At 41.9% G+C, this 25,558-nt stretch overlaps 1 protein-coding gene across 26 annotated transcripts in view; it reads right to left on the bottom strand.

The window, feature by feature from the left end:
* CAMK2B (calcium/calmodulin dependent protein kinase II beta) overlaps positions 1-23,336 on the bottom strand; it is a 167,124-nt gene extending 143,788 nt beyond the window's left edge. For 24 of the 26 annotated variants that reach the window (XM_073653782.1, XM_073653804.1, XM_073653785.1 and 21 more), the window contains exons 1-2: positions 22,747-23,203; positions 1,602-1,696 (exon numbers count right to left, since the gene is read on the bottom strand). In XM_073653782.1, the coding sequence (XP_073509883.1) occupies positions 1,602-1,696; positions 22,747-22,805 (154 nt within the window). In that variant the 5' untranslated portion in view covers positions 22,806-23,203. The other 2 variants (XM_073653781.1, XM_073653783.1) reach the window with 2 other exon arrangements.
* Between the last annotated feature and the right edge of the window lie 2,222 nt (positions 23,337-25,558).

Genomic DNA, 25,558 nt, shown 5'->3' with positions numbered 1-25,558 from the left:
AAAAATTAAATAGTAAGCGATCAAAATGTTGTGTGTACTCCAAATTTATATTAATAAAAACATCAGCTCACCACGCAAAGAACAAGCCCCACACAGCTCCATTGAAGGAATCATAAAAATGTTACAGGTCTCAAAAAATGTCAACACAAAACAAAAACTTTTTTTTTTACGTCTATGCTAGTGAGGTTTTGGTATCCACGACCTGATAGCAGGCTCTACAGCTGCCGGTTCTTTGACCACTTATGGTAGATACTGGCCACCAATCCAGAATACCCTTTTAAATGAGTTATCTGAAATCAGAAAAAATCAGGGAAAGCAGGGAAAATTCCATAAAAGCTTTAGCATAGTAAACAAAGCATCCGTTTTGCCGTTTTAATGGTGAAGGATAGAGATGGCCAAATCGATTCAATGCAAATCTAATTGTTGTTTAATTTTTAGGAATCTGCTGAACCTGGAAAATTTGAATGTTGCTGCCATTTTACACATTGCATCATCCACAGGAGGATTACAGCTCGGTTTTGTAAGAGAGAGCCATGAAACAGTGAAGAAGTTCTAGAGATAGTGAGCATGACAGCTCAGACATGAAGAACACTTAGGACCTCCATACACATTAGACCAAAGCCGTCAGAACTTGCCGATATCGACGGGCTCGGCCGATGGTCCAACGTGTATGGAGGCGCCGTCCAACTGATGGTCGGGGAGATGTTGATCGCGCACTGCTTGAAATAAACTGTAGGCCGACTTGTCAGTCTTGAGCGTTCTCATAGAGAACATAGAAGCGTTCGGTCGAATGAGCTCTCTTGTGTATGGGAGAGTCGGCCGAGATGGCTCTCGGACGACCGATCGACCCGAAGCCTACAGCCATCCAATGTGTAGGGCCAGACTTACCATTCGTTTACCCATAGACTTATATTTCCTATTTAGTTCTGCTAGGTTGAACAAATTGTATTACCCATTTCTATGGGGATGGCGGTGTTTCTTTACTACATTGCGTGTTTGTAGTCACCAATGAGCCCAGATCTTAAAGACAGAATGCCAACAATATATAAATTAAAGATGAAGGACTGAAAAGCAGCAAACACATCAGGCAGAAGAGGTCTTGCCAGGGCAGTCATGTGTTCTGCCCAATTTCTGTATTGTGATGACCCCGGGCATGCCCAGGCGCCATCCATCCTCTTGATCCCTTGGATATGCTACACCAGGATAATGATGCATATGGATAGCGTCTCCCGTGGGTATGTCAAATAATGAGTGCTGTACATTTATATATTGGATTATATAATAGCTACTGCAGCATTGTAACGAGGTGTGTTCACAAAGCAAGACAATAATTGTGTCTACATCAATACTAATGAAGAACAAAGTAGCATCTTGGGTGGAGGTCCTTCCTAGAAGATGGTTCTGATCCTAGTGATAAGTCTTCTCATCCAGATAATGGCTCCTCATTACTTAATATAGTTTTCTATTTCTTTATAATTCATCCTAAAATTATTACACAGTTTAAATCTTCACTTTTGTTTAGAATTTGTTATTTTAGTTCAGAGTATGATAACATCAGGACCAGAACGTCAAACTGATTTTTAATTTTTATTGTCACTTACCCCGTGCCGATAACTTCTTGGTATTTATGATCTTCGCTGCATATTCGTGCCCTGTGCAGAGCTTCACACATCTTCTGACCACTGAGAATGCGCCCCTGGAAATAACAAACAGACGGTTAGGTGCAATAGATCAATAGATCGCCTTTCATTACAATGTCCGAGCATCTATTTAGTGCCTTCAATGGAATATGGCACAATTTGGCACTTGTTCTCTCAAGTTCTGCGCAGATTATAGAGAAAGATCTTCTTTATACCTTTGTTAAAGATCAGCATAGACATTTGGAGGCAAACTATGTACCCTTAGGCCCTGATTCATCAAGACTGGTGATTTTCTCGCCGGCCTTGATGTCCCATTTTGGCACAGCTGGAAGAAACAGATGTGAAAATGGCAAAAGCCGCAAAAATTGCTCAAAAATTTAGCGAATTTTCCAATGCAATTTATGCCAGAATTCTGACAAAATTGCTTTGAAAAATCAAGACCATAGTTTTTTATAGGTGCTGTGTTACAGCTTTATAAAACTTCCCCTTTTTACTGATCTGTAATGTAACCAAGTACACAGGCTCGGACTGGCCAACTGGGGAACAGGTAAATTCCGCGGTGGGCCTCTGTGCACTAGTGCACATCCATCATCCTATATGGGAAGTAGTTGGCACAATACACTTGGTTCAGTATGTACAGACAAAGGCAGGATCTCATCCTTCATTTAAAGGGAATCTGTCAGCAGGTTTTTGCTATGTAATCTGAAAACAGCATGATGTAGGGACAGAGATCCAGATTCCAGCGATTTATCACTTATAGTGTTTTTCTGAGCTCCTCTTATCTGATTTCTAATCACTTAAAAGTTGAGCTGAACTTTGTTATCATAAATCAGCACAGTGGAGCTCAGAAGAATGGATATAAGGGTTGTAAACCATCCCAGAATAAGCCCACTGATGGATTCTCAATGAACTCATTCTGCAGCCAGCAAAAGCAAGTGCAACACATGCTTTGGAAAGAAAACAATGCAAATTTTTTTTATGAAACCCAATTCACTAATTATTTTTAGCCAATAATATGCACATTTAGATAAAACATTTCCACCAAGGTATCTGTGGCGCCCCTGAGAGTTCAATCGCCACAGGGGTACTGCACCTCACCCAGAGGTGTGGCATCTCCTTCTCTCAGGTAAGGGTGGAGTACTGCCCGGGACCCTAACACCTGCACTCAACACTACACTACTCCAGGCCGGCTGGAAGGGCAATATGCACTTCTTTTGCTGCCCCGTCCCTGGCTGGAGTGGGGGGAACCAAAAGAGAGGGGGAACCAAGTAGTGGGTGTGGGTGGAGGACGCAGACCAGGGGAGCACTTGAAGAAGATATATATATATAGGGAAGCCATCTTTTGGGGAGTTGAACGGAGAGAGACAGAGTGAGAGGACGTGAGGAGCAGAGGCTCTTCAGGAGCTCTGCTCGGGAGGCAGGCTTGGCCAGTCATGCCCAAGACTGAGAGAGCAGTGGGAGCGAGGGAGGAAGGCTCCAGTAACGGAAGGGATCCCAGGGGGTACGGTGAGTGCAGGACGGCACCCGTACGCCCAAATCTGCCAGGCGCCAGAGGGATCAGGCCGCAAGAAGGGAACCGGTCCCTGGACTAGCCGAGTTACTTTAAGTCTCAGCTAGAAAACCGGAGGCTTCTGCACTTTCAAGGTGCAGTTGCCACATCCACACCTAAGCTGCCGAAAAGGACACCAAGCAAGGTCCGGGAACTTCAAGTTGCCCAGAGGGATCTCAAGGTACCCGATCGGGACTTTGTGTGGCGGGGCGCAGGACAAGAGGGAGAGACCCAGTGCGGGAAGTCGGCTAAGAAAGGAACATACAGAAAGGGGGTCCCGTTAAGTGCTCTTGAGATACTTGAGGGAGTGCTGAACCCCTGCCTGGTGAACCCAGCGCGACGTGGGAGACTGTCAGCTGTCTAGTGCTACCTGAGGAACCTAAATAACTGTGAGTAAACTCGGATGACTGCACCCCACTGTTTCTGTCAGTTATTTCTACCACGTTATCGCTCCTGCACTACGACGCCCAGCCTCACCATCTGCACCTACACTACCCTGGAGCTGTGCTCTGCCTGTGGAGAGCCGCACCAACCAAGCTGCCCTAACATCTGCTCCAGAGGTCTGCAGCAGCGCCGGTACCCATTACCGGGAACCACAGGTGGCGTCACGAGACAAAACTGTTATCATCCCTTCAAGCAACAACCCCTTTTTAAGAGGAACCCCAGGGTACGGGCCCGGGAGCCGACCGCTGTGACATCCCAAGAAGGTAAAGGCCCGGGTACCGAGTCCCCCATATCCCCCTGGGCAAGTCATCTCCATATCCTTTAAGGCTCAATTCATACATCATAGGTGCAGAACAATGGCAATGGTAATATACAATGGACATCAAATGTACAGTATATGATATTGTTTGTGAAATATGCCATGTCAGCACAAGTAGATGGGTGGGATTCATCTATGTAGGCTAAAAATTAAAGGGAACCTGTCACCTCGAAATATGATATTTACCTGTAGATATAGGGTAAATCTGCAGGTAAGTAGCGTTACAATGGTGCCCGGCCGTTCTAATGTAAGTGCAGCTACTGGGAGAAAATTAACTTATTTCTTACCAGGAGCCGCCGGCTTTCAGTCATAGACGCGTGCCCAAACTGCTACAGTCACCGCTCAGTACACAGTGAATGGTGGCTGTAAGCACGCTCGGCACTGTGATGGGTAACTCACTCTGCAGCGCATCTGTGCAGAGTGATCTGATCTGTCAATCAAAGTGCCGAGGCGTGCACACAGCTGCCGCACACATTATAGTGAATGGTATTGTGAGTGATTACTGTAATTGCTCTGTGCACGCCTCTGTGACTGAACCCTGGAGACTGCAGGGAGGAAGTAAGTTCATTTTTTCCTGGTAGCCGCACTTTCAATAAGTTGGCCGGGCAGCATTGTTATGCTATTTACCTGCAGATTAACTCTATATTTATATAACTAAATAGCATTTTCCAAGCTGACAAGTTCCCTTTAAATTGTATCTGACGGCAGATTTTACAATATAAAATAAATAGGTTATCAAATAGATCTCTTAGACCTGATGAGGCCGGTGAAAATCCATTTCAGAATGGCCGTATAGTCCGTTTTGAAAGTTTAAACTTAATATCTCCACCAACCTAGTACGACTGACAGCTCCTCAGTGCCCCTGGTGCTGGTGAAATCTCACTCTGCTCAGTACAAGCTCCAGCTGTCAGTCAGTCTAGGTGGGTGGAATCTGAATACACTTAGACTTAGATTTTAAAAGTAAGTACATTAGCCTCATCAAGTCTAGCTAATAATGTATATAGTTTTTTGTGAAATCCAGTGACAGATCTACTTTAATGTAATTATTCTATCTGTGTAAGTTCAAGAGGACGTGGCTATGACTTCAGTAGTGATCCACATACATAAACAAGTAATCTTGGGGCCACTGCAAGGAGATTTTCCAATACGATCATGAAAAGTTTTCTGTACCTTAACAGCCTGTTATTTGGCCCACATATATGTTTTTTTATGCCCAGTGTAAGATGGTATCCTAGCAGGAAAACCCATTCTGTATGCCTTACTGTAATATATGGACTTCTTCATAAAGGGGTTTCCCAACTAATGATCCTATTCCCCTATCATACATGCATTGGAGAACTATATGTTTGGCAATCAACATCTTTCCCAACCAATATCAGCTTAAGGGCTCAATCAGGTGTCCATTTTTCTCATGTACAAGAAAAACTACCAATTATTTTGATCAGACTTTCATCAGAGTTTGATCAGAGTGTGGCCCGAGTGTCATCAGTTTTTCTTTTATTTGAAAAAATAAAAAGTTTCTCCATCTTCTCCTATGTGACTATCCGTGAAAATTGGACTACACTCACATGTCATCTGAGTGTAGTCCAATTTTTTCATGGAACCATAGACTGGCTGTCACGGCACTGTTGCAGAATATCCCAAGGCTAGGGGCTTCTTCCCTATCCCTCAAGCAAGGGGGCGCCCTAGTTTATTCTTGCTCCCCAGATTACTTCTGATGATGAAGATGACGGGGCCACGTGCCTTGCTGTGCTCCTATATCAAACCTTATCTGTGCCCTCCCCCACCCAGGGAAGTGGGGTGTAGAAGTGTATGAGAATACACCAACCAGACAAACAAGGGAAGACAGACAGGGTTAAAAGAAAGGAAAATACCAATCATACAAATATGTACTCACAAACAACAGAGTGGAACACCGGAAAGTTAAGGAAGGAGAAACCAAATCGGAGAGGATGAGGATGTGCACATAGACAAACACCAAGCAACAGTCTACTGAACAACTCTCCAAACGCCACCTCCAACAACCAACACCTCCAACTCAAGAACCAGGCAGTTTGAACTAACACTGGTGATCCCTGATTGCCAAAGGTGAGTATATAGCAGAGGCGAGTAGCCAACACTGAACAGCTGAGCTCATCAAAGCAGGAAAGCACCTGGAGCTCTCAACTGAACAGATTAACCCTTGCACTGCTAGCAGAAACCTGCACTGTTTAATATGATGGTGAAGTTCTTCTAATCAGTGCAGGAGTACATGAAATCAGACACCAAGGTATTCTGGTCCATCTCAGTCTCAGTATACCCATGACACTTGCATTGCAGATTTTGATCCAACCCTTGGATCAAAATCGAACAAATCTCCTGGTTTAGTCACGGACCAAAAAATCACAGACATGTGAATGGCCCCATAGATTACCAAAAGCTATGAGGGCGATCTGTTAAAAACACAGATAGCACTCATATGTGAAAACCGGACTTGTGATTGAAGCTTAATGCTGGGAGGCTTAGTTGTATCGCAAAATAGTTTCTTTCTCCTTAAACTAATCAAATCAGGGTAATATTCCTATAAAAAAAATCTATAAAAATGTGACAATGTATTTACAGTGGGTACGGAAAGTATTCACACCCCTTTAAAATTTTCACTCTTTGTTTCATTGCAGCCATTTGGTAAATTCTAAAAAGTTCATTTTTTTTCTCATTACAGTACACTCTGCACCCTATCTTGACTGAAAAAAAAACAGAAATGTAGAAATTTTGGCAAATTTATTAAAAATGAAAAACTGAAATATCACATGGTCATAAGTATTCAGACCCTTTGCTCAGACACTCATATTTAAGTCACATGCTGTCCATTTCCTTGTGATCCTCCTTGAGATGGTTCTACTCCTTCATTGGAGTCCAGCTGTGTTTAATTAAACAGATAGGACTTGATTTGGAAAGGCACACAGGAACTTCCCAAGGAGCTCAGAGACAGAATTTTGGCAAGCCACAGATCTGACCAAGGTTACAAAAGAATTTCTGCATTACTCAAGGTTCCTAAGAGCACAGTGGCCTCCCTAATCCTTAAATGGAAGACGTTTGGTACCACCAGAAGTCTTCCTAGACCTGGCCATCTAGCCAAACTGAGCAATCGTGGGAGGAGAGTCTTCGTGAGAGTGGTAAAGTAGAACCCCAAGATCACTGTGGCTGAGCTCCAGAAATGCAATAGGGAGATGGGAGAAAGTTCCACAAAGTCAACTATCGCTGCAGCCCTCCACCAGTCGGGCCTTTATGGCAGAGTGGCCCGACAGAAGCCTCTCCTCAGTACAAGACATATGAAAGCCCGCATAGACTTTGCTCAAAAACACATGAAGGACTCCCAGACTATGAGAAATAAGATTCTCTAGTCTGATGAGACGAAGATAGAACTTTTTGGTGATAATTCTAAGCAGTATATGTGGAGAAAACCAGGCACTGCTCATCACCTGCCCAATACAATCCCAACAGTGAAACATGGTGGTGGCAGCATCATGCTATGGGCGTGTTTTTCAGCTGCAGGGACAGGATGACTGGTTGCAATTGAAGGAAACATGAATGCGGCCAAGTACAGAGATATTCTGGATGAAAATCTCTTCCAGAGTGCTTTGGACCTCAGACTTGGCCGAAGATTCACCTTCCAACAATATAATGACCCTAAGCACACAGCTAAAATAACAAAGGAGAGGCTTCAGAACAACTCTGAAACCATTCTTGACTGGTCCAGCCAGAGCCCTGACCTAAACCCAATTGAGCATCTCTGGAGAGACCTGAAAATGGCTGTCCACCAACGTTCACCATCCAACCTGACAGAACTGGAGAGGATCTGCAGGGAAGAATGGCAGAGGATCCCCAAATCCAGTGTGAAAAACTTGTTGCATCATTCCCAAGAAGACTCATGGCCGTACTAGCTCAAAAGGGTGCTTCTACTCAATACTGAGCAAAGGGTCTGAATACTTATGACCATGTGATATTTCAGTTTTTCTTTTTTAATACATTTACAAAAATTTCTACATTTCTGTATTCTTCAGTCAAGATGGGGTGCAGAGTGTACTTTAATGAGAAAAAAAAATAACTTTTTAGAATTTACCAAATGGCTGCAATGAAACAAAGAGTGAAAATTTTAAAGGGGTCTGAATACTTTCCGTACCCACTGTATATGCAATTTGCTGTATAGTAAAGTTCCATATTGAAATCACAGACAACAAAAAAAAATTAATGTTTAGAAAATGTAGCATACCCCAGATTCTGTGATACAATGCAACATTCAGCAATTACACAGATTAAACAAAAAAAAAAAAAAACGTTAGAATAACTAGAACTGGAATTTTTTTTAACAAAATAATGAAAAACTGGCTGATAAATCTTTCAGATGTTGGAAATGTCTTAACCTGATTATATTGGGACCACAGAAATAATGATTGCACTTTTGTTATTGGTTGAATTTCACGTCTATATCATCTACCATCTTTGGGACCTGGTACGTAGAGCAGTAGGTGTCATCATCATCGGTTGGTTTAGGAAAACAAAACTCACTAGAAAACATGTTTTTCAGTTTTGTTTCTCATTTTTTCCTACCACCAATATTTGTAATTCTTTTCCTCCTGAATTTCCTAATTTGACTCCATTTACAACAGTGCAATGAAGAGCTCCCCTCCAGCTCCCCCTTGTTTCCCTATGCCAAGTACTAGACAAATCCCTCCAGTCCTCGGTCAGAGCGTGAATGGTACAGATAATGGGGGAAAACCTCATGTGATCATTGAGAGGTGCAATATAAACCAGCGTATGTACGTGACCTATAAGGAGACCTAAGAATACTAGTGATGGGGTCATGTTACTACTTGTGAAAATATTGAATTACATTATCAATTTGAAGAATAAAATTAACTATAAGAACACAAATGCACAAAAGTATAAAAACAAATCCCTCAAAAAATTCCAACTCTCCTTTCTTAATCTGTTCCCTTCCTTTCATTCTATTTTGTGTCATTTGACAATTAAAACTGATAAATATAAAAACACATTTTCTCTGTATTCCCCTTGAAATCAGCCATTTATCTATCCCCCTCTTCCTTGTAATCCTGTGTGATCTGGCTGCAGCAGGAGCCTCCCCCCTTTCTGGCAGAGTGTGTTTCAGGAACTTGCTTTACACCACATATGTCAAAATCTGGCCCAAGGGACAAATCTGGCCCACAGGGTGAGTATATTTGGCCCTCGACACTGGGCAGGTCCCTTGAGTATATCTGGCCTGTGATGCCGGCTATAGATGTGCAGAGGATCAGAAGACACCATGAAGAGACAGGAGCAGCGGGGGAACGGGCAGAGGTGAGTATTTATTTACTTTTTTTCTTAATATATAATTTTTATTAGTATTTTCATAAAACATAACAAACCAGATTAAAGTGAAAATCAGATACACGTACGTCGACAAGGTTTATAATGACTGTTCATAGGATTGACTGGTAATACAAAACAATACAAACATTAAGAACTATATAACTTTGTAACTTACGTCAACTTAGCTGACATACAATCTAGCTGATATTCTAATTTATTGAAGCCATCTTGGTAAAATAGTCTATTTACACTCGTACTATAAACCCTTACCTAATGATTTCTTTACCCTGCTCTTTCTTCCCCCTCTTTAATTTAATCGCAGTGGTCCCAGACTATTTTTAAGATCCTCAAAAATGTACCAAGCTGTAGAAGTGAAGGGTTCCACCATTTTTTTTTTTCATTTAATGAGCAACAGTTCACAATAAACTGTTTCCATTTCGGGAGAAATTTGCCAGCTTGCGTTTCCTTATTACTAAGGGCGTCTTGTTGCTCAACTCCCATAAAATGTTTCATTTGAGCTGTCAATTCTTCAATTGGGGGAGTGTTAGGGTCTAGCCAATATTTAAGTAACTGTTTTTTTGCCAGTATAAGCAGGGTGTGGAGCAATGTGGGTGGGTCTCTTTTCTTCTCACTAGGGTTCTCTGTGTTGCTCCATAAGTGTAACAAGGCTATTTATTTACTTTTTATGTGGGGCCTATTATACTGTATGGAGGACTATGTGGGGTCATTATACTGTATGGAGGACTATGTGAGGTCATTATACTGTATGGAGGACTATATGGGGTCATTATACTGTATGGAGGACTATGTGAGGTCATTATACTGTATGGAGGACTATATGGGGTCATTATACTGTATGGAGGACTATGTGGGGTCATTATACTGTATGGAGGACTATGTGGGGCCCATTATACTGTATGGAGCACTATGTGGGGCCATTATACTGTATGGAGGACTATGTGGGGTCATTATACTGTATGGAGGACTATGTGGGGTCATTATACTGTATGGAGCACTATATGGGGCCATTATACTGTATGGAGGACTATGTGGGGTCATTATACTGTATGGAGGACTATGTGGGGTCATTATACTGTATGGAGGACTATATGGGGTCATTATACTGTATGGAGGACTATGTGGGGTCATTATACTGTATGGAGGACTATGTGGGGTCATTATACTGTATGGAGGACTATGTGGGGTCATTATACTGTATGGAGGACTATGTGGGGCCCATTATACTGTATAGAGGACTATGTGGGGCCCATTATACTGTATGGAGGAATATGTGGGTCCATTATACTGTACGGAGAACTATGTGGGTCCAGTATACTGTACAGAGGACTATGTGGGGTCTATTATACTGTATGGAGGACTGTGTGGTGCCCATTATTCTGTATGGAGGACTATGTGGGGTCCATTATACTGTATGGAGCACTATGTGGGCCCATTATTCTGTATGGAGGACTATGTGGGGCCCATTATACTGTATGGAGCACTGTATGGGGCCATTATACTGTATGGGGGACTATGTGGGGCCATTAATCTGTATGGAGCACTATGTTGGGCCATTATACTGTATGGAGCACTATGTGAGGCCATTATACTGTATGGAGAACTATGTGGGGCCATTATACTGTATGGAGAACTATGTGAGGCCATTATACTGTATGGAGCACTATGTGGGGCCATTATGCTGTATGGAGGGCTGTGTGGGGCCCATTATACTGTATGGAGCATTATGTGGGGTCATTATACTGCATGGAGCACTATGTGGAGCCCATTATTCTGTATGGAGGACTGTGTGGGGACCATTATTCTATATGGAGCACTACGTGGGGCCCATTATTCTGCATGGAGGACTATGTGGGGCCCATTATTCTGTATGGAGGACTATGTGGGGCCCATTATTCTGTATGGAGGACTATGTGGGGCCCATTATTCTGTCTGGAGGACTATGTGGGGTCCATTATTCTGTATGGAGGACTATGTGGGGCCCATTATTCTGTATGGAGGACTGTGTGGGGTCCATTATTCTGTATGGAGGACTATGTGGGACCCAGTATACTGTATGGAGGACTATGTGGAGCCCATTATTCTGTATGAAGGACTATGTGGAGCCCATTATTCTGTATGGAGGACTATGTGGGGCCCATTATTCTGTATGGAGGACTATGTGAGGCCATTATTCGGTTTGGAGGACCATTATTCTGTATGGAGGACTATGTGGGGCCTATTATTCTGTATGGAGGAGTATGTGGGGCCCATTATTCTGTATGGAGGACTATGTGGGGCCCATTATTCTGTATGGAGGACTATGTGGGGTCATTATTCTGTATGGAGGACTATGTGGGCCCATTACTTTGTATGGAGGACTATGTGAGGCCATTATACTGTATGGAGGACTATGTGGGGTCATTATACTGTATGGAGGGCTGTGTGGGGATTACAGTTGGAAAATCGTACTGTGATGGGGTCACAATTCTTTGTCGGGGGGATTGAGGGAGGAGGGGTACAGTATGGTCATCATACTGTGCGTGTGGAGGAATTCACTGTGGGGTATCATACTGTGTTTGGGGGCACTTTTGTTTACTTCATACTTTATTATGTGTATAATTCAAGGTTTTTCTATCCTATGTTATTACATATTTAAATTAGGCCATTGGGCCATATGCTTTTTACTCCTCTTACATAACATATTATATTATTCCAATATTTTATTTAAGATCTATTAATGAAAACGTACGTGGGACAACCCCTTTAAGTTTGTTTCCATATGAAAAAGTTCATAACTATATTTGATGATAAGGCAAAACGTCCTCAATTGTAGACATTTTTTTTTAATAAATATCAAGGTTGGCCAAGCTTTTAATTTTGGCCCTCTGTATATTTGAGCTTGAAATCCCTGCTTTAGACTAACAAACCAAGAGGCCAACTATATTTCCTGCTGACTTTTCTAATTAATTTTTTTAAGTTTGTTTTTCTTCTAATAAAATTACATCTAACATTCAATGGGAAGGTATCACTTCTGCTACCGTCTTTAACCCACTGTATAAAGTATGTGAATCTTGATCGAATGCCAGCGAAAAAATGGGAGAATTCACTAAAGGTGGCCGCGCTCATTAGCTGGAAGATTGAACAATCGATCTGGTGAACGATCGTTATGCCGATGCTGCCATCCACATATTGGTTCACATTGACCTTTATAACTTATAACCTGGCCATACAGTATACGATCAATAACATAGCGAGAAACAAACAATCTTTCTGGGAATATTCTTTCAAAGAAAGATCATTTGTGGATGAAAAGATCTTCCGTTTAACCAAAGGTCTTTAGCATGACCAAATAATCAAAGATGGTCCACTTCATTTCAGACGATGACGGTGTGTGGTCGGTCACCTAAAACGATCATTCTTAAGCTTTCCATGACGAATAATCGTTTTAGTTGAAATTGTCCATTTTAATCTTCTAAAATCTAAAGTCTATGGGCACCTTGCTGCTATTTAGTAAGGAACGGCCTAATTATATTCAGGCTATTGTTTGACACCAGATGCCAGAGTCAGCAGGTGCCATGGAGAGGTCTTCTCAGACCTGCAGAGATCCTTCATGCTGCCTTACTTTATGTGACATTTTTGAATGAATGGCATTGAGATATGATTGTGGGTGATCCTTATTTTGATGACTTTCTGGTGTCTGGTGACCAGGATTTAGGATAGGATAATTTAATTAGTTTTAGTGACACTGACTGTATTGCATAATAGAATTGCCTTTATTTAGGCATGAAGGACAGGTACTTCCATCATTGATAAAGGAAAGGGTTTTTTTGCAGTAAGAGTAGTTCATGGAATGTTTTACCAAGAAAGTTAATAATATGAAAAGCTTCTGTGGTGAAGGCAGAGACAATAACATTTTTCTTTGAATCTGACTAGAGCTTTTAGTAATTTGACATAAACTTATGGATTTATGGAGTAACTTAAAGAAAAAAATCATTTCATATTTTATTTCACAATTTGTATTCTAGTAGCAGATTTTACTTTTACCAGACCACTATTTGCTCCTTGTTTCATTATTATATCAATTGTTTCTTATTCCTTTAATACATTTATCTATTTTTTTTTCATTTCTATATCTCCGGTGAATCTTTTCATTACCAAATTATGCTAATTAGAAGGATGGCCAAAAAAAAGAGAACTTTTGAAATAATTTTTGGGTATGCCTTGAGCAGCGATCCATGTCCTGCTCCCACTATGTATATATATATATAGTTATATGTATCTATATATATATTGAGGTAGTTCGGCTCACTTGGTGGCACATAGAGGTATACACAGGAACACTGTCTCTTTAAATCTTCTGCTGGGTTTATTAAGATTGCTGCATAAACCACAGCAATGTTAGCAAAAACAAACACGGCCTTCCCGGCCTAACAGCAAAAAACAAAACATAACATATGGCACAGTCCTTGTTGCTACGGGGTAACCGCCTGCTTCAGGGACAAACAACCCAAGGTTTATCTTTCCTTCACATGCCAAACAGCCCAGAGCTTTCACCCCCAGGCCCTCCCCACACCAAATGCTCTAACAAGCTAGATTTCATCCTCTGACCTCCTCGCTCTGTGCAGGTGTTTAATCACCCTAGCACTAAAGATGGCTGATTAACCAGTCATCACTTCTTTTGCTGGAACATTTTTCCTATGTTTATATTACTGGAGCTAACAATCTCAGTGCTTCATATCTCCTCTCCAGTACTTTGCCAGTGATTTTGTTACAATATATATATAATGGTCTGATATTTCTTAAATGACAAAGGAAATTCCCCCCCCCCCACCTCAATGATTAAGTGAACAAGAGCGAGTGTAAAGTTGATGAGAACTGAATTTAACAATAGTTTTCTAGTTGATAAAATTGGTAACATCTAAAATGATATTTAGCACTTTTATTATATATAATCTGAAGAGAATCAAACATGATCATTTGACCTTCTATAAATTAAATATCAAATGAGAGACTCCTAATTCTTTTTCCACAATTTGTGTCCGGAAATATGAAAAAATCTTTAAAGAGGACCTGTCATCTGATTAAAGTAGCCAGTACTTCATTATTAAATAGATCTATTAGACCTGAAGAGACCGGGGTACTGACTTTGAATACCCGTATCAGAATGGCTGTATAATCCTTTTTATAGTCTTACTACCTGATGGAGTGAGAGAATCTAAGCTTACTCATGAGATAAACCTAATCTCTTCCCACCTAGCTTACTGTACTGAGCAGTGTGAGATTTAAGCAGCAGCAGCAGCAAGGAAGAGGGACACTGAGGAACTATCAATCAGGCTAGATGGGAGGAGACTGAAGACTTGAGCTCTCTCATTCTTTTGCTGGACTCATAAAATACTAATTTATAATGTCAGCCATTCTGAAATGGATTTTTTAAAGTAAGTGCACCAGCCTCACCAGGTCTTAGTGATCTATTTAATAATGTATACCGTTTGTGTTGTGAAATCTAGGGGCAGATCCTCCTTTACATATACTATTATTTATCCATAATGGGCTGGCATTTAAAACGTATAACAATTGGGACAAAATCACCACCATCATAATTAGTGCTATGGTGTCGAATCTTGAAAATGGAAATTGAATCCAAGTGGCCAAGTATTAGTATGCAGATATTTTTGTCTAATTTATTTATCCTTGATCTGTTATTTCTGTGTGCCATGTGGAAAAAATGGTCTAGAACAGATTTCGGAACACTAATCCTCATGGCCCTCAACAGATCATGGTTTAAGGATTTCCCAACAGCAGGGTGGTTATGTTTGCATTGCTTTTGATTAAGGCTGTGGTACCCAGAGTCTTCCTATCCTCAGTGCATGGCATGTTAGAAGGTACTGCAAGACTTGCGTTAAGAAACAGTGCCATGCCAGAGGGAAAAGTATTAGGAGAGGACAATAGTGACTTACTTAGGACATGTTATATGATTTCAGGAGTAACCAGAAGACTAGATGATGAGTGAGTGTGTTGAGGATAGGAGACAAAGTTCATACTTCCAAATTCCAGAGACAGACATTTTGTTGGCTAAACTATAATGATAAAGAATGCAGCCTATAGATTTAGTGGTGGATACGTCTTTTGACCGGAACAAGGGTGCAGAACCAAACTTGTCATCTTCACCTCACCACCATTTTTTTTGTTTATTGAAATGCTATATATATATATATATATATATATATATATATATATATATATATATATATACAGTGGAGACCAAAAGTTTTTCATTTTTTTAAAGTGTGATGACTTCTGCCTGGTTGTTGTGCTGCCATTTCCCTGGTGATGAAGTGAAAGTGCAGGAAGTTGTCACCATGCAGGACCTTAATTTTAACCAAAATGCTTTTGCATATACAGTAGGTCTGGTCATTTAATTATAGAAAACTGACTTGCAAAAGTTTTGCATCTACTATTTATTGATCACAACGTAGAGAGTAATTCATTGCTTACAATGCTATAACTTAGTATTTTGTAGCATAACCTCTTGCTTTAATTACTGCACCGCATCCAACCACAACACCTTAGACCAATCTATCTCTTTCCATTGGCTGTGTTCTTTGGCAAACTCAGTCAGTTCTTTGCAGAGATGAAAGGCTTCTTGACTGGACCTTGTGCGTTCAACCCTACTGCTCTTAGCCATTGCACCAGTGACTCACTTTGACCCCATATTCTTCGTCCATTTCGTGTGAAATCTGTACAGCACTTTTATGGACATCAGATACTGACTTTTTCTTAATAATGTGATCAACTCTGGAGGAAGTTTTCTGGGGTCGTCCACTTCCAGGTTTGTCAGCTGTTCCATAACCTTCTATTTCTTTATTTAATATATGTGAGTAACGTGACACTTGACTCTGAGAACAGGAGAATTCCATATCTACCTCATTTTGCCTTTTGCCTGACTTCACTCTCAGAATAATAAGCTTCTTGACATCTGGTGATAATTTTGGCTTTGTCTACATACACATATGCAATCTGCAGTAGGTTATAGTAGTAGCAAAGTGATTGAGACAATAAAAAAAATTATTCACCCCCTTGGCTTATTACCTACTTTGTTACATTACAACCTGTGCTTAAATATTTTTGTAATCTGACTTGTGTGTGATGCATCAGCACTAAATAGTCTAAGTTGGTGAAGTGAAGTGAGAAAAATATAGGCATAAATTAAATTTATGGGATCAAATAACTAAAAATTGGCATGTGCATATGTATTCACCCCTTTTGCTATGAAGCCCCTAAAAATTTATAGTGCAAGCAATCATGTCACATGCTTAGTGACAGGACATCCACCTGTGTGCAATCTAAGGGTCACATGATCTGTCAGTATATACACTTTACCTTTTCTGAAAGGCCACAAAGGCTGCAACACCATTAAGTAAAAGGCACCACTAACAAAAATCTCTGATGATTCCCAGAGCACCATCAAATCCATTATCATCAAATGGAAAGAACACATGGTACCACAACAAACCTGCCAAGAGAGGGCCACCCACGAAAACCTGGTAAGGAGGGCATTAATCAGAGAGGCAGCACAGAGACCAAAGGTAACCCTGAAGGCAGGGCCGGCTCCAGGTTTTTCTGGGCCCCGGGCGAAAGAGTCTCAGTGGGCCCCTTTAACACATACCATGATTCATGATGTACAGATAAAGCAGATAAATATATATATATATATAGTACACTGCCAAAGATTTCACTTCTTACATTACATGAGTGATATCTACTGTAAATTCCACAATAGCTCAGAAACCGGTGAATCGCTCCACACAGAATAGTGGCCCCAATATAAGGCTCCATACGGAATACTGGCCCCCATAGAAGGCTCCATACGGAATACTGGCCCCCATATAAGGCTCCATACGGAATACTGGCCCCCATATAAGGCTCCATACGGAATACTGGCCCCCATATAAGGCTCCATATGGAATACTGGCCCCCATATAAGGCTCCATGCGGAATACTGACCCCCATATAAGGTTCCATGCGGAATACTGACCCCCATATAAGGCTCCATGCGGAATACTGGCCCCCATATAAGGCTCCATACGGAATACTGGCCCCCATATAAGGCTCCATACGGAATATTGGCCCCCATACGGAATACTGGCCCCCATATAAGGCTCCATACGGAATACTGGCCCCCATATAAGGCTCCATACGGAATACTGGCCCCCATATAAGGCTCCATACGGAATACTGGCCCCCATACGGAATACTGGCCCCCATATAACGCTCCATACAGGATACCGGTCCCCATATAATGCCCCATACAGGCTGTCCCCCCCTTATAATGCTCCATGCAGGCTGTTACCCCCCACATAATGCCCCATACAGGCTGCCCCCCCCCCTTATAATGCCCCATGCAGGCTGTTCCCCACCTTATAATGCCCCATGCAGGCTGTCACCCCTCCTCTTTATAATGCCCCATGCAGGATGTCACCCCTCCTCTTTATAATGCCCCATGCAGGATGTCCCCCCCCCTCTTTATAATGCCCCATGCAGGCTGTTCCCCACCTTATAATGCCCCATGCAGGCTGTCACCCCTCCTCTTTATAATGCCCCATGCAGGATGTCCCCCCCTCTCTTTATAATGCCCCATGCAGGATGTCCCCCCCTCTCTTTATAATGCCCCATGCAGGATGCCCCCCGCCCTTCTCTTTATACTGTCCCATGCCTCCATACATTAAAAAAAAAAAATCAAATACTCACCTCCCTTCTCCTCACCTGCTACCTGCTGCCCGCTGCTCGGGTCCGAACTCCAGCGTTGTCGGCGTCTTCCCGCTCAGCGCTCCCTGTGACGGCTCAGGGGAGGGCGCGGTGTAAAGATGTCACCGCGCCCTCTGATCTGAGACGTCACAGGGAGCGCAGAGCAGGAAGACAGCTGATCTGCGGAGGCACGGGGAGAGGTAAGTATCCGCCTGCCGGGGCCCTGAGCAAGCGGCGGAGAAGGGCGGGCGCTGACACCGCTCTCCTCCGCCCATAGCCCAGCGGGGTGCGCGACCGCCAGTGGGCCCCTCTGCCTGCTCAGGGCCCTGGCATTTGCCCGGGTGCGCCGGGTGCTGACGCCGGCCCTGCCTGAAGGAACTGCAGATTTCCCAAGCAGAGACTGGAGTATCTGTCCATACATCCACAATAAGCCGTACACTCCATAGAGGAGGCCTTTATGGGAGAGTGGGCAGAAAAAAAGCCTTTACTTACACACAAAAATTGTAAAGCTCCTTTTTAGTTTGCCAAAAGACATGTGGGAGACTCCCCAAATGTATGGAAGAAGGTGCTGTGGTCAGATGAGACCAAAATTGAACTTTTTGGCCACCAAAATAAATGCTATGTCTGGCACAAAACTAACACAGCTTATCACCTGAAGATTACCATCCCAACAGTGAAACATGGTGGTGGCAGCATCATGCTGTGGAGATGTTTTTGGCAGCAGGGACAGGGAAAATGGTCCCAGTCAAGGGGAAGATGGATGGTGCGAAATACAGGGATACTCTTGAGCAAAACCTGTTTCAGTCTGTCAGTAACTTGAGACTGGGATGGAGGTTCACCTTCCAACAAGACAATGACCTAAACTATACTGCTAAAGAAACACTCGAATGGTTTAAGGGGAAACATGTAAATGTTTTGCAGTGGCCTAGTCAAGCCCAGACATTAATCCAATGAGAATCTGTGGTCAGACTTGAAGATTGCTTTTCAACAAAGGAAACCATCTAACTTGAAGGAGCTGGAGCAGTTTTGCCTTGAGAAATGGGCAAAAATCCTAGTGCCAAGATGTGGAAAACTCATAGAGATTTATCCAATGCAACTTGCGGCTGTAATTGCAGCAAAATGAGGCTCTGCAAAGTACTGACTTTAGGGGGGTAAATACTTATGCACACTGAAGTTTTAAGTTGTTTTGTCCTATTTGTTGTTTGCTTCACAATAAAAAGAAAAACAAATGTTCACAGTTGTTGGCATGTTACTTACATGAACTGATGCAAACCCTCAAATAAACAAGTGAAATTCCAGGTTGTGAGGTAGCAAAACATGAAAAATGCCAAGGGGGTGAATACTTTCGCAAGCCACTGTATACAGTGTATTAACTGATCTTTTGAACAAATCTGTCAAATTTTCCCCAAAATTTGATTAGCACCAGATAAATTCATGTAAATCTTCATACTGGAAAGCTTGTAATTGCTCAAAGAATATATGTGGGGGAGAAGAGAGAGAGAGAAAGAGAGAACCCTCTAACCATAAGAGCTTACACTCTACAGAAGAGAGGAAAAGTGTATGAGAGAGAGAGTGGGCACCCCGCTGACCATAAGATGTAACACTCTATAGACGAGAGAGAAAGAGGACACCACTGATTATAAGAGCTTACACTTTACAGGTGAGTGAGAAAGAGAGAGAGAACCCTGTTGATCATTAGAGCTTACACTGTAGAGAAGGAAGAGAAAGAGAGACTGAAGATGGAAAATGACTCTGCCATACAAACTGTGCTCCGCTGGGAACTGCTGATCTGTGATTGCCCCGGTACTGACCACCAATGTACAAGGTATCGTAATCCGCTAGATGTCACTGCCGCAGGGTATTATGGGGAATCCGACGTGGCCACACATAATGATGTTAGCCCGCTCTCTGATGCTTCAGCAGTGTGGGAAATGGTGCCGGGCAAGTCATTTTTGTGAACCGTGAATCGAATCTCAACATGTTCGAATTCACTTGAAACCGCAATTTTCAGGAAAGTTGACCCGAACTCAATACTTAGCGGATCGATCCGCTCATCTCACAGTAAACCATTGATCTAATCTGATCGCAAGTAGGGTCAGAATTGATTTTTGATCGATTGGGAGATTGATTAATTTTTATCACTTGTAGGTCACATTGTGGGAGTTATTATAGATCACTCAGGATTGACTATAAATTTTTGTTCTTTACCTCTAACACTCTCTTCCCTTTACTTAGTTGAATTTGATACATCATATATAGTTTCCGAATATAATTGGTTTAGTAAGAAATATTACGTTGATATGGGTAACAGGTCAACTTTGTATAGATTTACTAGTTTAGCTCTTTATCAAAAGCCTAACAATGGAATCTGTTGATCGAGAAACACAACTCATGGGCATCACCAACATCCACCAGTAACAGTGCTTGCCCATTAATTTTGCTGGGCACCATGGCATGCAATTCTACATTTTCCAAAACCAGCACCAAAGACAAAAAGACATGGAAAGCATTTTCTTAGGTCATAACATCTAGTTGCGGGGCTTTCATGAATGCTAAGGAGTTTGGCAAACTCTATTAAAGAGAATGAGTCCTCAACAAAAATTTGAGACACAAATTTTAAGGGTGGGGGAGAATCTCCCTCCTTTTTTATTGGACCCTGTGAAGGGCACTGGCGTACCTCATGTCTCAATTAATTAACCATTATTCACAAGAGGTTAGATGTTAATGAACAGCAACGTATTCATATCCCCTTCATAGTCATCATCATGATCTGTCACAGGTTCCTTTCCATTTTATAGTATTCTTTCCATTGGCTTGATCACTGAGTATAATTGTATAAATTGCTTAAATGTGAATTACTTCTAGGTCTATGACCCCTGTATAATGAAGCCAGAGTATTGTATCTGCAGAAAACCAATTTATAGCCCTAAGATTCATGGAAAATATTGAAGAAATGGATATAGTCCCTTATGAGTATAGTACAGTGATATATTATGGAGTGTGAAGAAGGATGGTGGTAGCACAATGACAGCTGGGTGCACAGCAATGGAAACTGCAGATATGTATGATAGCCTCGTACACGCGGCATCCATCATGGATCTATATATAGGTCTCTACTGACCCCACAACACAGTTACCTTCTGCCTGTTCTCGAGATGACATAAATTAATATGTCTATGAAGAAACACCTGGACCTTCATCTTCTCCGCAGAGCAGATTGAGATTGTGATGTTCCAAACAGTACCTAGCTCCTGTACGGCAGGGGTGCTTAGGCAGAAAGTCTGTCCTGGATTTTGGATATTTTGGCAAGAACATGTTTAAAAATCACATATCTAGTGGACCTTTAGTGCATTTGATTAAAGGATGCATCGGTGCAAACATTTAGCCATATTCTACTGCAAGCCTCAATGATGTATGCAGTTGATTCATTGATGGTCCTTCTCCCTATCTCCTCGTCTCGGATCCCTGGTGGCTCCCTGACCCTATATCTCATAGGCCCTGTCCTGAAAACCTCATCCATGTGAGAGCGAAGTGTGACATCATAACAGGAGGCGGAATAACGCTCAGGAAACCAGGAGGACCTGCGGGAGGAGGAGGTAGGGGGAGAGCATCCAGGGGACAGAGATATACCAGTGCACCTGCCAATCAAAGCTTCATCTTCATAGACAGTCGTACCGATCGCCCATCCAATACCGTAGCCGAAGAACAACTCCGTTAGATGGCCATATATGGCCGTAATTCACATCCATACGTCCTAACTGTTCATCGATATCCGACTCAGATTATTAATATCCATAGCGCACGATTACTTATCAGTAATGAAGTCCATTATCTATGAACTAGATCCATCAATTACTTTAAAACGAATACACTAATTAATAAATGCCGTAATCCGCCCCCCAGGGACTTTAGCTGTATCAATCACTCTCAGATACTCCCTCTGATATCCTAATTGACAGTCTCTGCATTTCCAGACTTTGCCAATAGCTCATGCCATACATAGGTAGCCGGAAAATAATGATGTATCAATAACTCAATACGCTCCATACATAGCTCACCAATTACCAACCGGTACACCCAGGATCATCAATATTAATGCTAAATTATCCCTGGCTATTTGACAAGTACGCAACCTTCTCCTCCTCTCCCCCCCCACATTATTTCTGCCCAGTAGTGGGTGCCAGTCGTCACCTATGATAATGCCCCTGCAATCCATGAATAGTCTGTAGCTTTCTACATCCACCCCCAGCCCCCATCACCCCAAACCTCACCCTGAATCGAATCACCTCCCCCGAAGGAATATACGCAGACACACAGCAGTGGCTCCCAGACATAAACACATTATTTGTGCAAATCTATACGTGGACGTGTATACAGATCCACAACGTAGGGGGAATGCAACCGGTTTTTCCATGTACTACAGGTATAGATATCTGCAGTAGCATCATGAGTTGTGTTACCAAATTCTTCACTCAGCACCAATGACCCCCCTTGCATCACACACCCTACATGTCCCCGTCTGCGCCAGAAGGCCTGGGTTTGCATCCCCCGGTATTAAAAAAAAACAACAACCCATAAATGGTGCATATAGCGTACAGAGGTATGAAGGGCTAGAATCAAGGGGTGGCTTCTATGGGTAACCCTCCCCACGGGGTGCCTTATTGCTCCAGCTGCAGGTGAGGAATCAGATGGTGCCTTACTTGCCAATCTCTTCATACAGCTGGTATTCATCTGTAAAACGTGTGCAGGTTACAGCCATGTCTGCATGGGATCCGGGCTCTGCAGAGGTTCTCGGCTCTAGGAAGGAAGAGATCTCTTCAGCCTTGATTTAGTGAGAGTGGCAGGGGCAAGTGGCTCTGATCTGGGTAATTTGCAACCCTTCTAGTCCTATTATTTGCTTCTTTTTTTTTTCTCCCCGTGTGCCCCTCCTGTAGGGATCTCTGCGTCTCTTTTCTACCAGGAACAAAAAAAATAAATAAATAAAAAATAATAAAAAAAAATTCCCAGAAAAAAATAAAGAAAAATAGAGAAAGGTCGGAGAGGTAATGGGAAGAGAGACAGAGGAGAGGGGAGATTGCAGGAATTAGGGGAGATAGGGAGAAAAAAGAGAGAGAGAGAGAAAGAGAGGAAAGGTAGTCAGGAGCTGCTCTGAATGTGCCTTGCCTGTATTAATTTCAGACCGAGAGAGAACAAGAGGGAGGGATGGGAGGGAGAAAAGGAGAGAGCGAGCGAGAGGGAGGGCAGAGATAGAGTAGAGATACAGGGGGATGACAGAACCAGAGGGAGAGACAGGAGAGAAAGTGTGAGGACAGGACAGAAGCTCAAATTTACTGGCCAATCTTTCACGCCTATAGCACTGCAGATGCAGAAGCAAAGGGTTAACATTGGCCACCAGCATCACACCAGACCAACAAACTGCTGGATGTCTAACTATATAATAATGTCAGAATGTATGGATGATATTTGGCCCAATATGACGGGTTACATCTGAGCCATCCATAGCATGAACTATTCTAGATGGATTATTTATATAGGCCCCCCATATTCCAGAGCTCTATAACGAGAAGACATTTACATCAGTTAATGTCCCCCCCGGGACGAGAGGGGGAGGAGGCAATCTAATTTGTTAGACAAAACTGGGAGAATTTCATAAGATTCCAATTTAGCTGAAACTGGAAATTGATCCGTGGAATCACAGCGATCGGGTAGACATGATTAACTCAAGTGCCAAATTGAAAAAAAAAAAAGTCTCTTGGATCTACAGCAAACAATTAAAGGGAATCTGTTACCAGGTTTTTACTTTCCCATCTGAAAGCAGCATGATGTAGAGGAAGAGACCTTGATTCCAGTGATATGTCACTTACTGGGCTGCTTGCTGCCATTTTGATAAAATCCCTCAGCTGCAGATCTAGCAGTTCTCTGAATGCTGAGCTGTGTATAATCCCGCCCACACCATTGATTGGCAGATTAAGCTGAAAGCTACCAATCAGTGATGGGGGTGGGATTGGACTACCTGAGAGCAGGTTTACTAGTCCTCTAGTGATAATCTCCTGCTGATAAAACTGTGATTTTAGAAAAACTACACAAAGCAGCCCAGTAAGTGACACATCGCTGGAATCAGGGTCTCTGTCCTTACATGATACTGCTCTCAAATTAAGTAGCAACAACCTGGTGACAGATTCCCTTTAAGTGGATGCCATGAATTATTTTGCTTGTAGGAGAATGGGGAGAAGCAGCATTCATCAATCAATATATAAAATTACTATATGTCTCTGGCCAGTTTGGGTTTAAATAGTAAAGATAAAGTATAAAATCAGTTTAAAATCAAATATAAAATACAGTTTATATAAAATCAATAAATAATTATCAGCACCGGAATTGTTCAAGCAAATTTTAAATGATTTTGGCCGCTGTTCTGCCTTGATAGCATTGTACTGCTGGAATCAGATGTGACGGGAACTTACCAATCCCTGTTTATACACTATATTAGCGACCACTGTGGTTTTACGGCAGCTTTTTAATGTAATATTTGCAACCTTAGAATATTTCGGCCCCCAAGCTATATTTTAAATGTCAAAAATAGCCACACAAAGTTTTTTTTTTCTGTTGCATTTTGTATATATCAGACAAAAAAAAAATGATTGCATGCTCCATTGGCTGTAATAATGAGACGAAATCCAGCATCAGCAATGCTGAATAAAAGAATCCTCTTAATTTGGCAACACGCTCTATTGAATAACGGAGATATTTTTCCCATGAAGCATTGCGCCTAGGAGAGAGTATATCTCCTAAAACAGCTCCATACTGAGAAGTATACTGTACAGTAACCAGAAAAGGGCTGAAGCCCTGCTACGTGTAGCACAGGCGATCGGATGATCGCAGCTTCTAGTCTACCATGGAGACTATTGAAGCACGTGAAAAGTAGTAGGAAAAAAGTGTTAAAAAATATAAAAAAAATATAAAAGTTCAAATCACCCCCCTTTAGCCCCATTCAAAATAAAACAATGAAAAAAAATAAAAAAATACACGTTTGGTATCGCTGCGTTCAGAATCGCCGGATCTATCAATATAAAAAAATAATTAATCTGATCGGTAAATGGCATAATGAGAAAAAAAAATCAAATCGGCAGAATTACATTTTTTTGGTTGCAGCAACATTGCAATAAAATGCAATAATGGGCAATCAAATCATTGTATCTACCCCCAAAATGGTATTAATAAAAATGTCAGCTCGGCGGGCAAAAAATAAGCCCTCACCTGGCCCCAGATCTCGAACCATGGAGACGATACGGGTCTCAGAAAATGGCGACTTTTTTACAAATTTGGATTTTTTTTCACCGCTTAAATAAAAAAGAACCTATACATGTTTGGTATCTATGAACTCGTAATGACCTGGAGAATAATAATGGTAGGTCAGTTTTAGTATTTAGTGAACATGGTATAAAAAAAAAAAAACACAACTGTGGAATTACACTTTTTTTGCAATTTCACCGCGCTTGGAATTTTTTTTCC

This window comes from Phyllobates terribilis, unplaced genomic scaffold (genome assembly GCF_046119375.1).
Source record: "Phyllobates terribilis strain yellow unplaced genomic scaffold, ASM4611937v1 Scaffold_11__3_contigs__length_659146591, whole genome shotgun sequence".
In the NCBI taxonomy this organism is placed as follows: domain Eukaryota; kingdom Metazoa; phylum Chordata; class Amphibia; order Anura; family Dendrobatidae; genus Phyllobates; species Phyllobates terribilis.
This window is presented reverse-complemented; position numbering and strand designations above follow the sequence as displayed.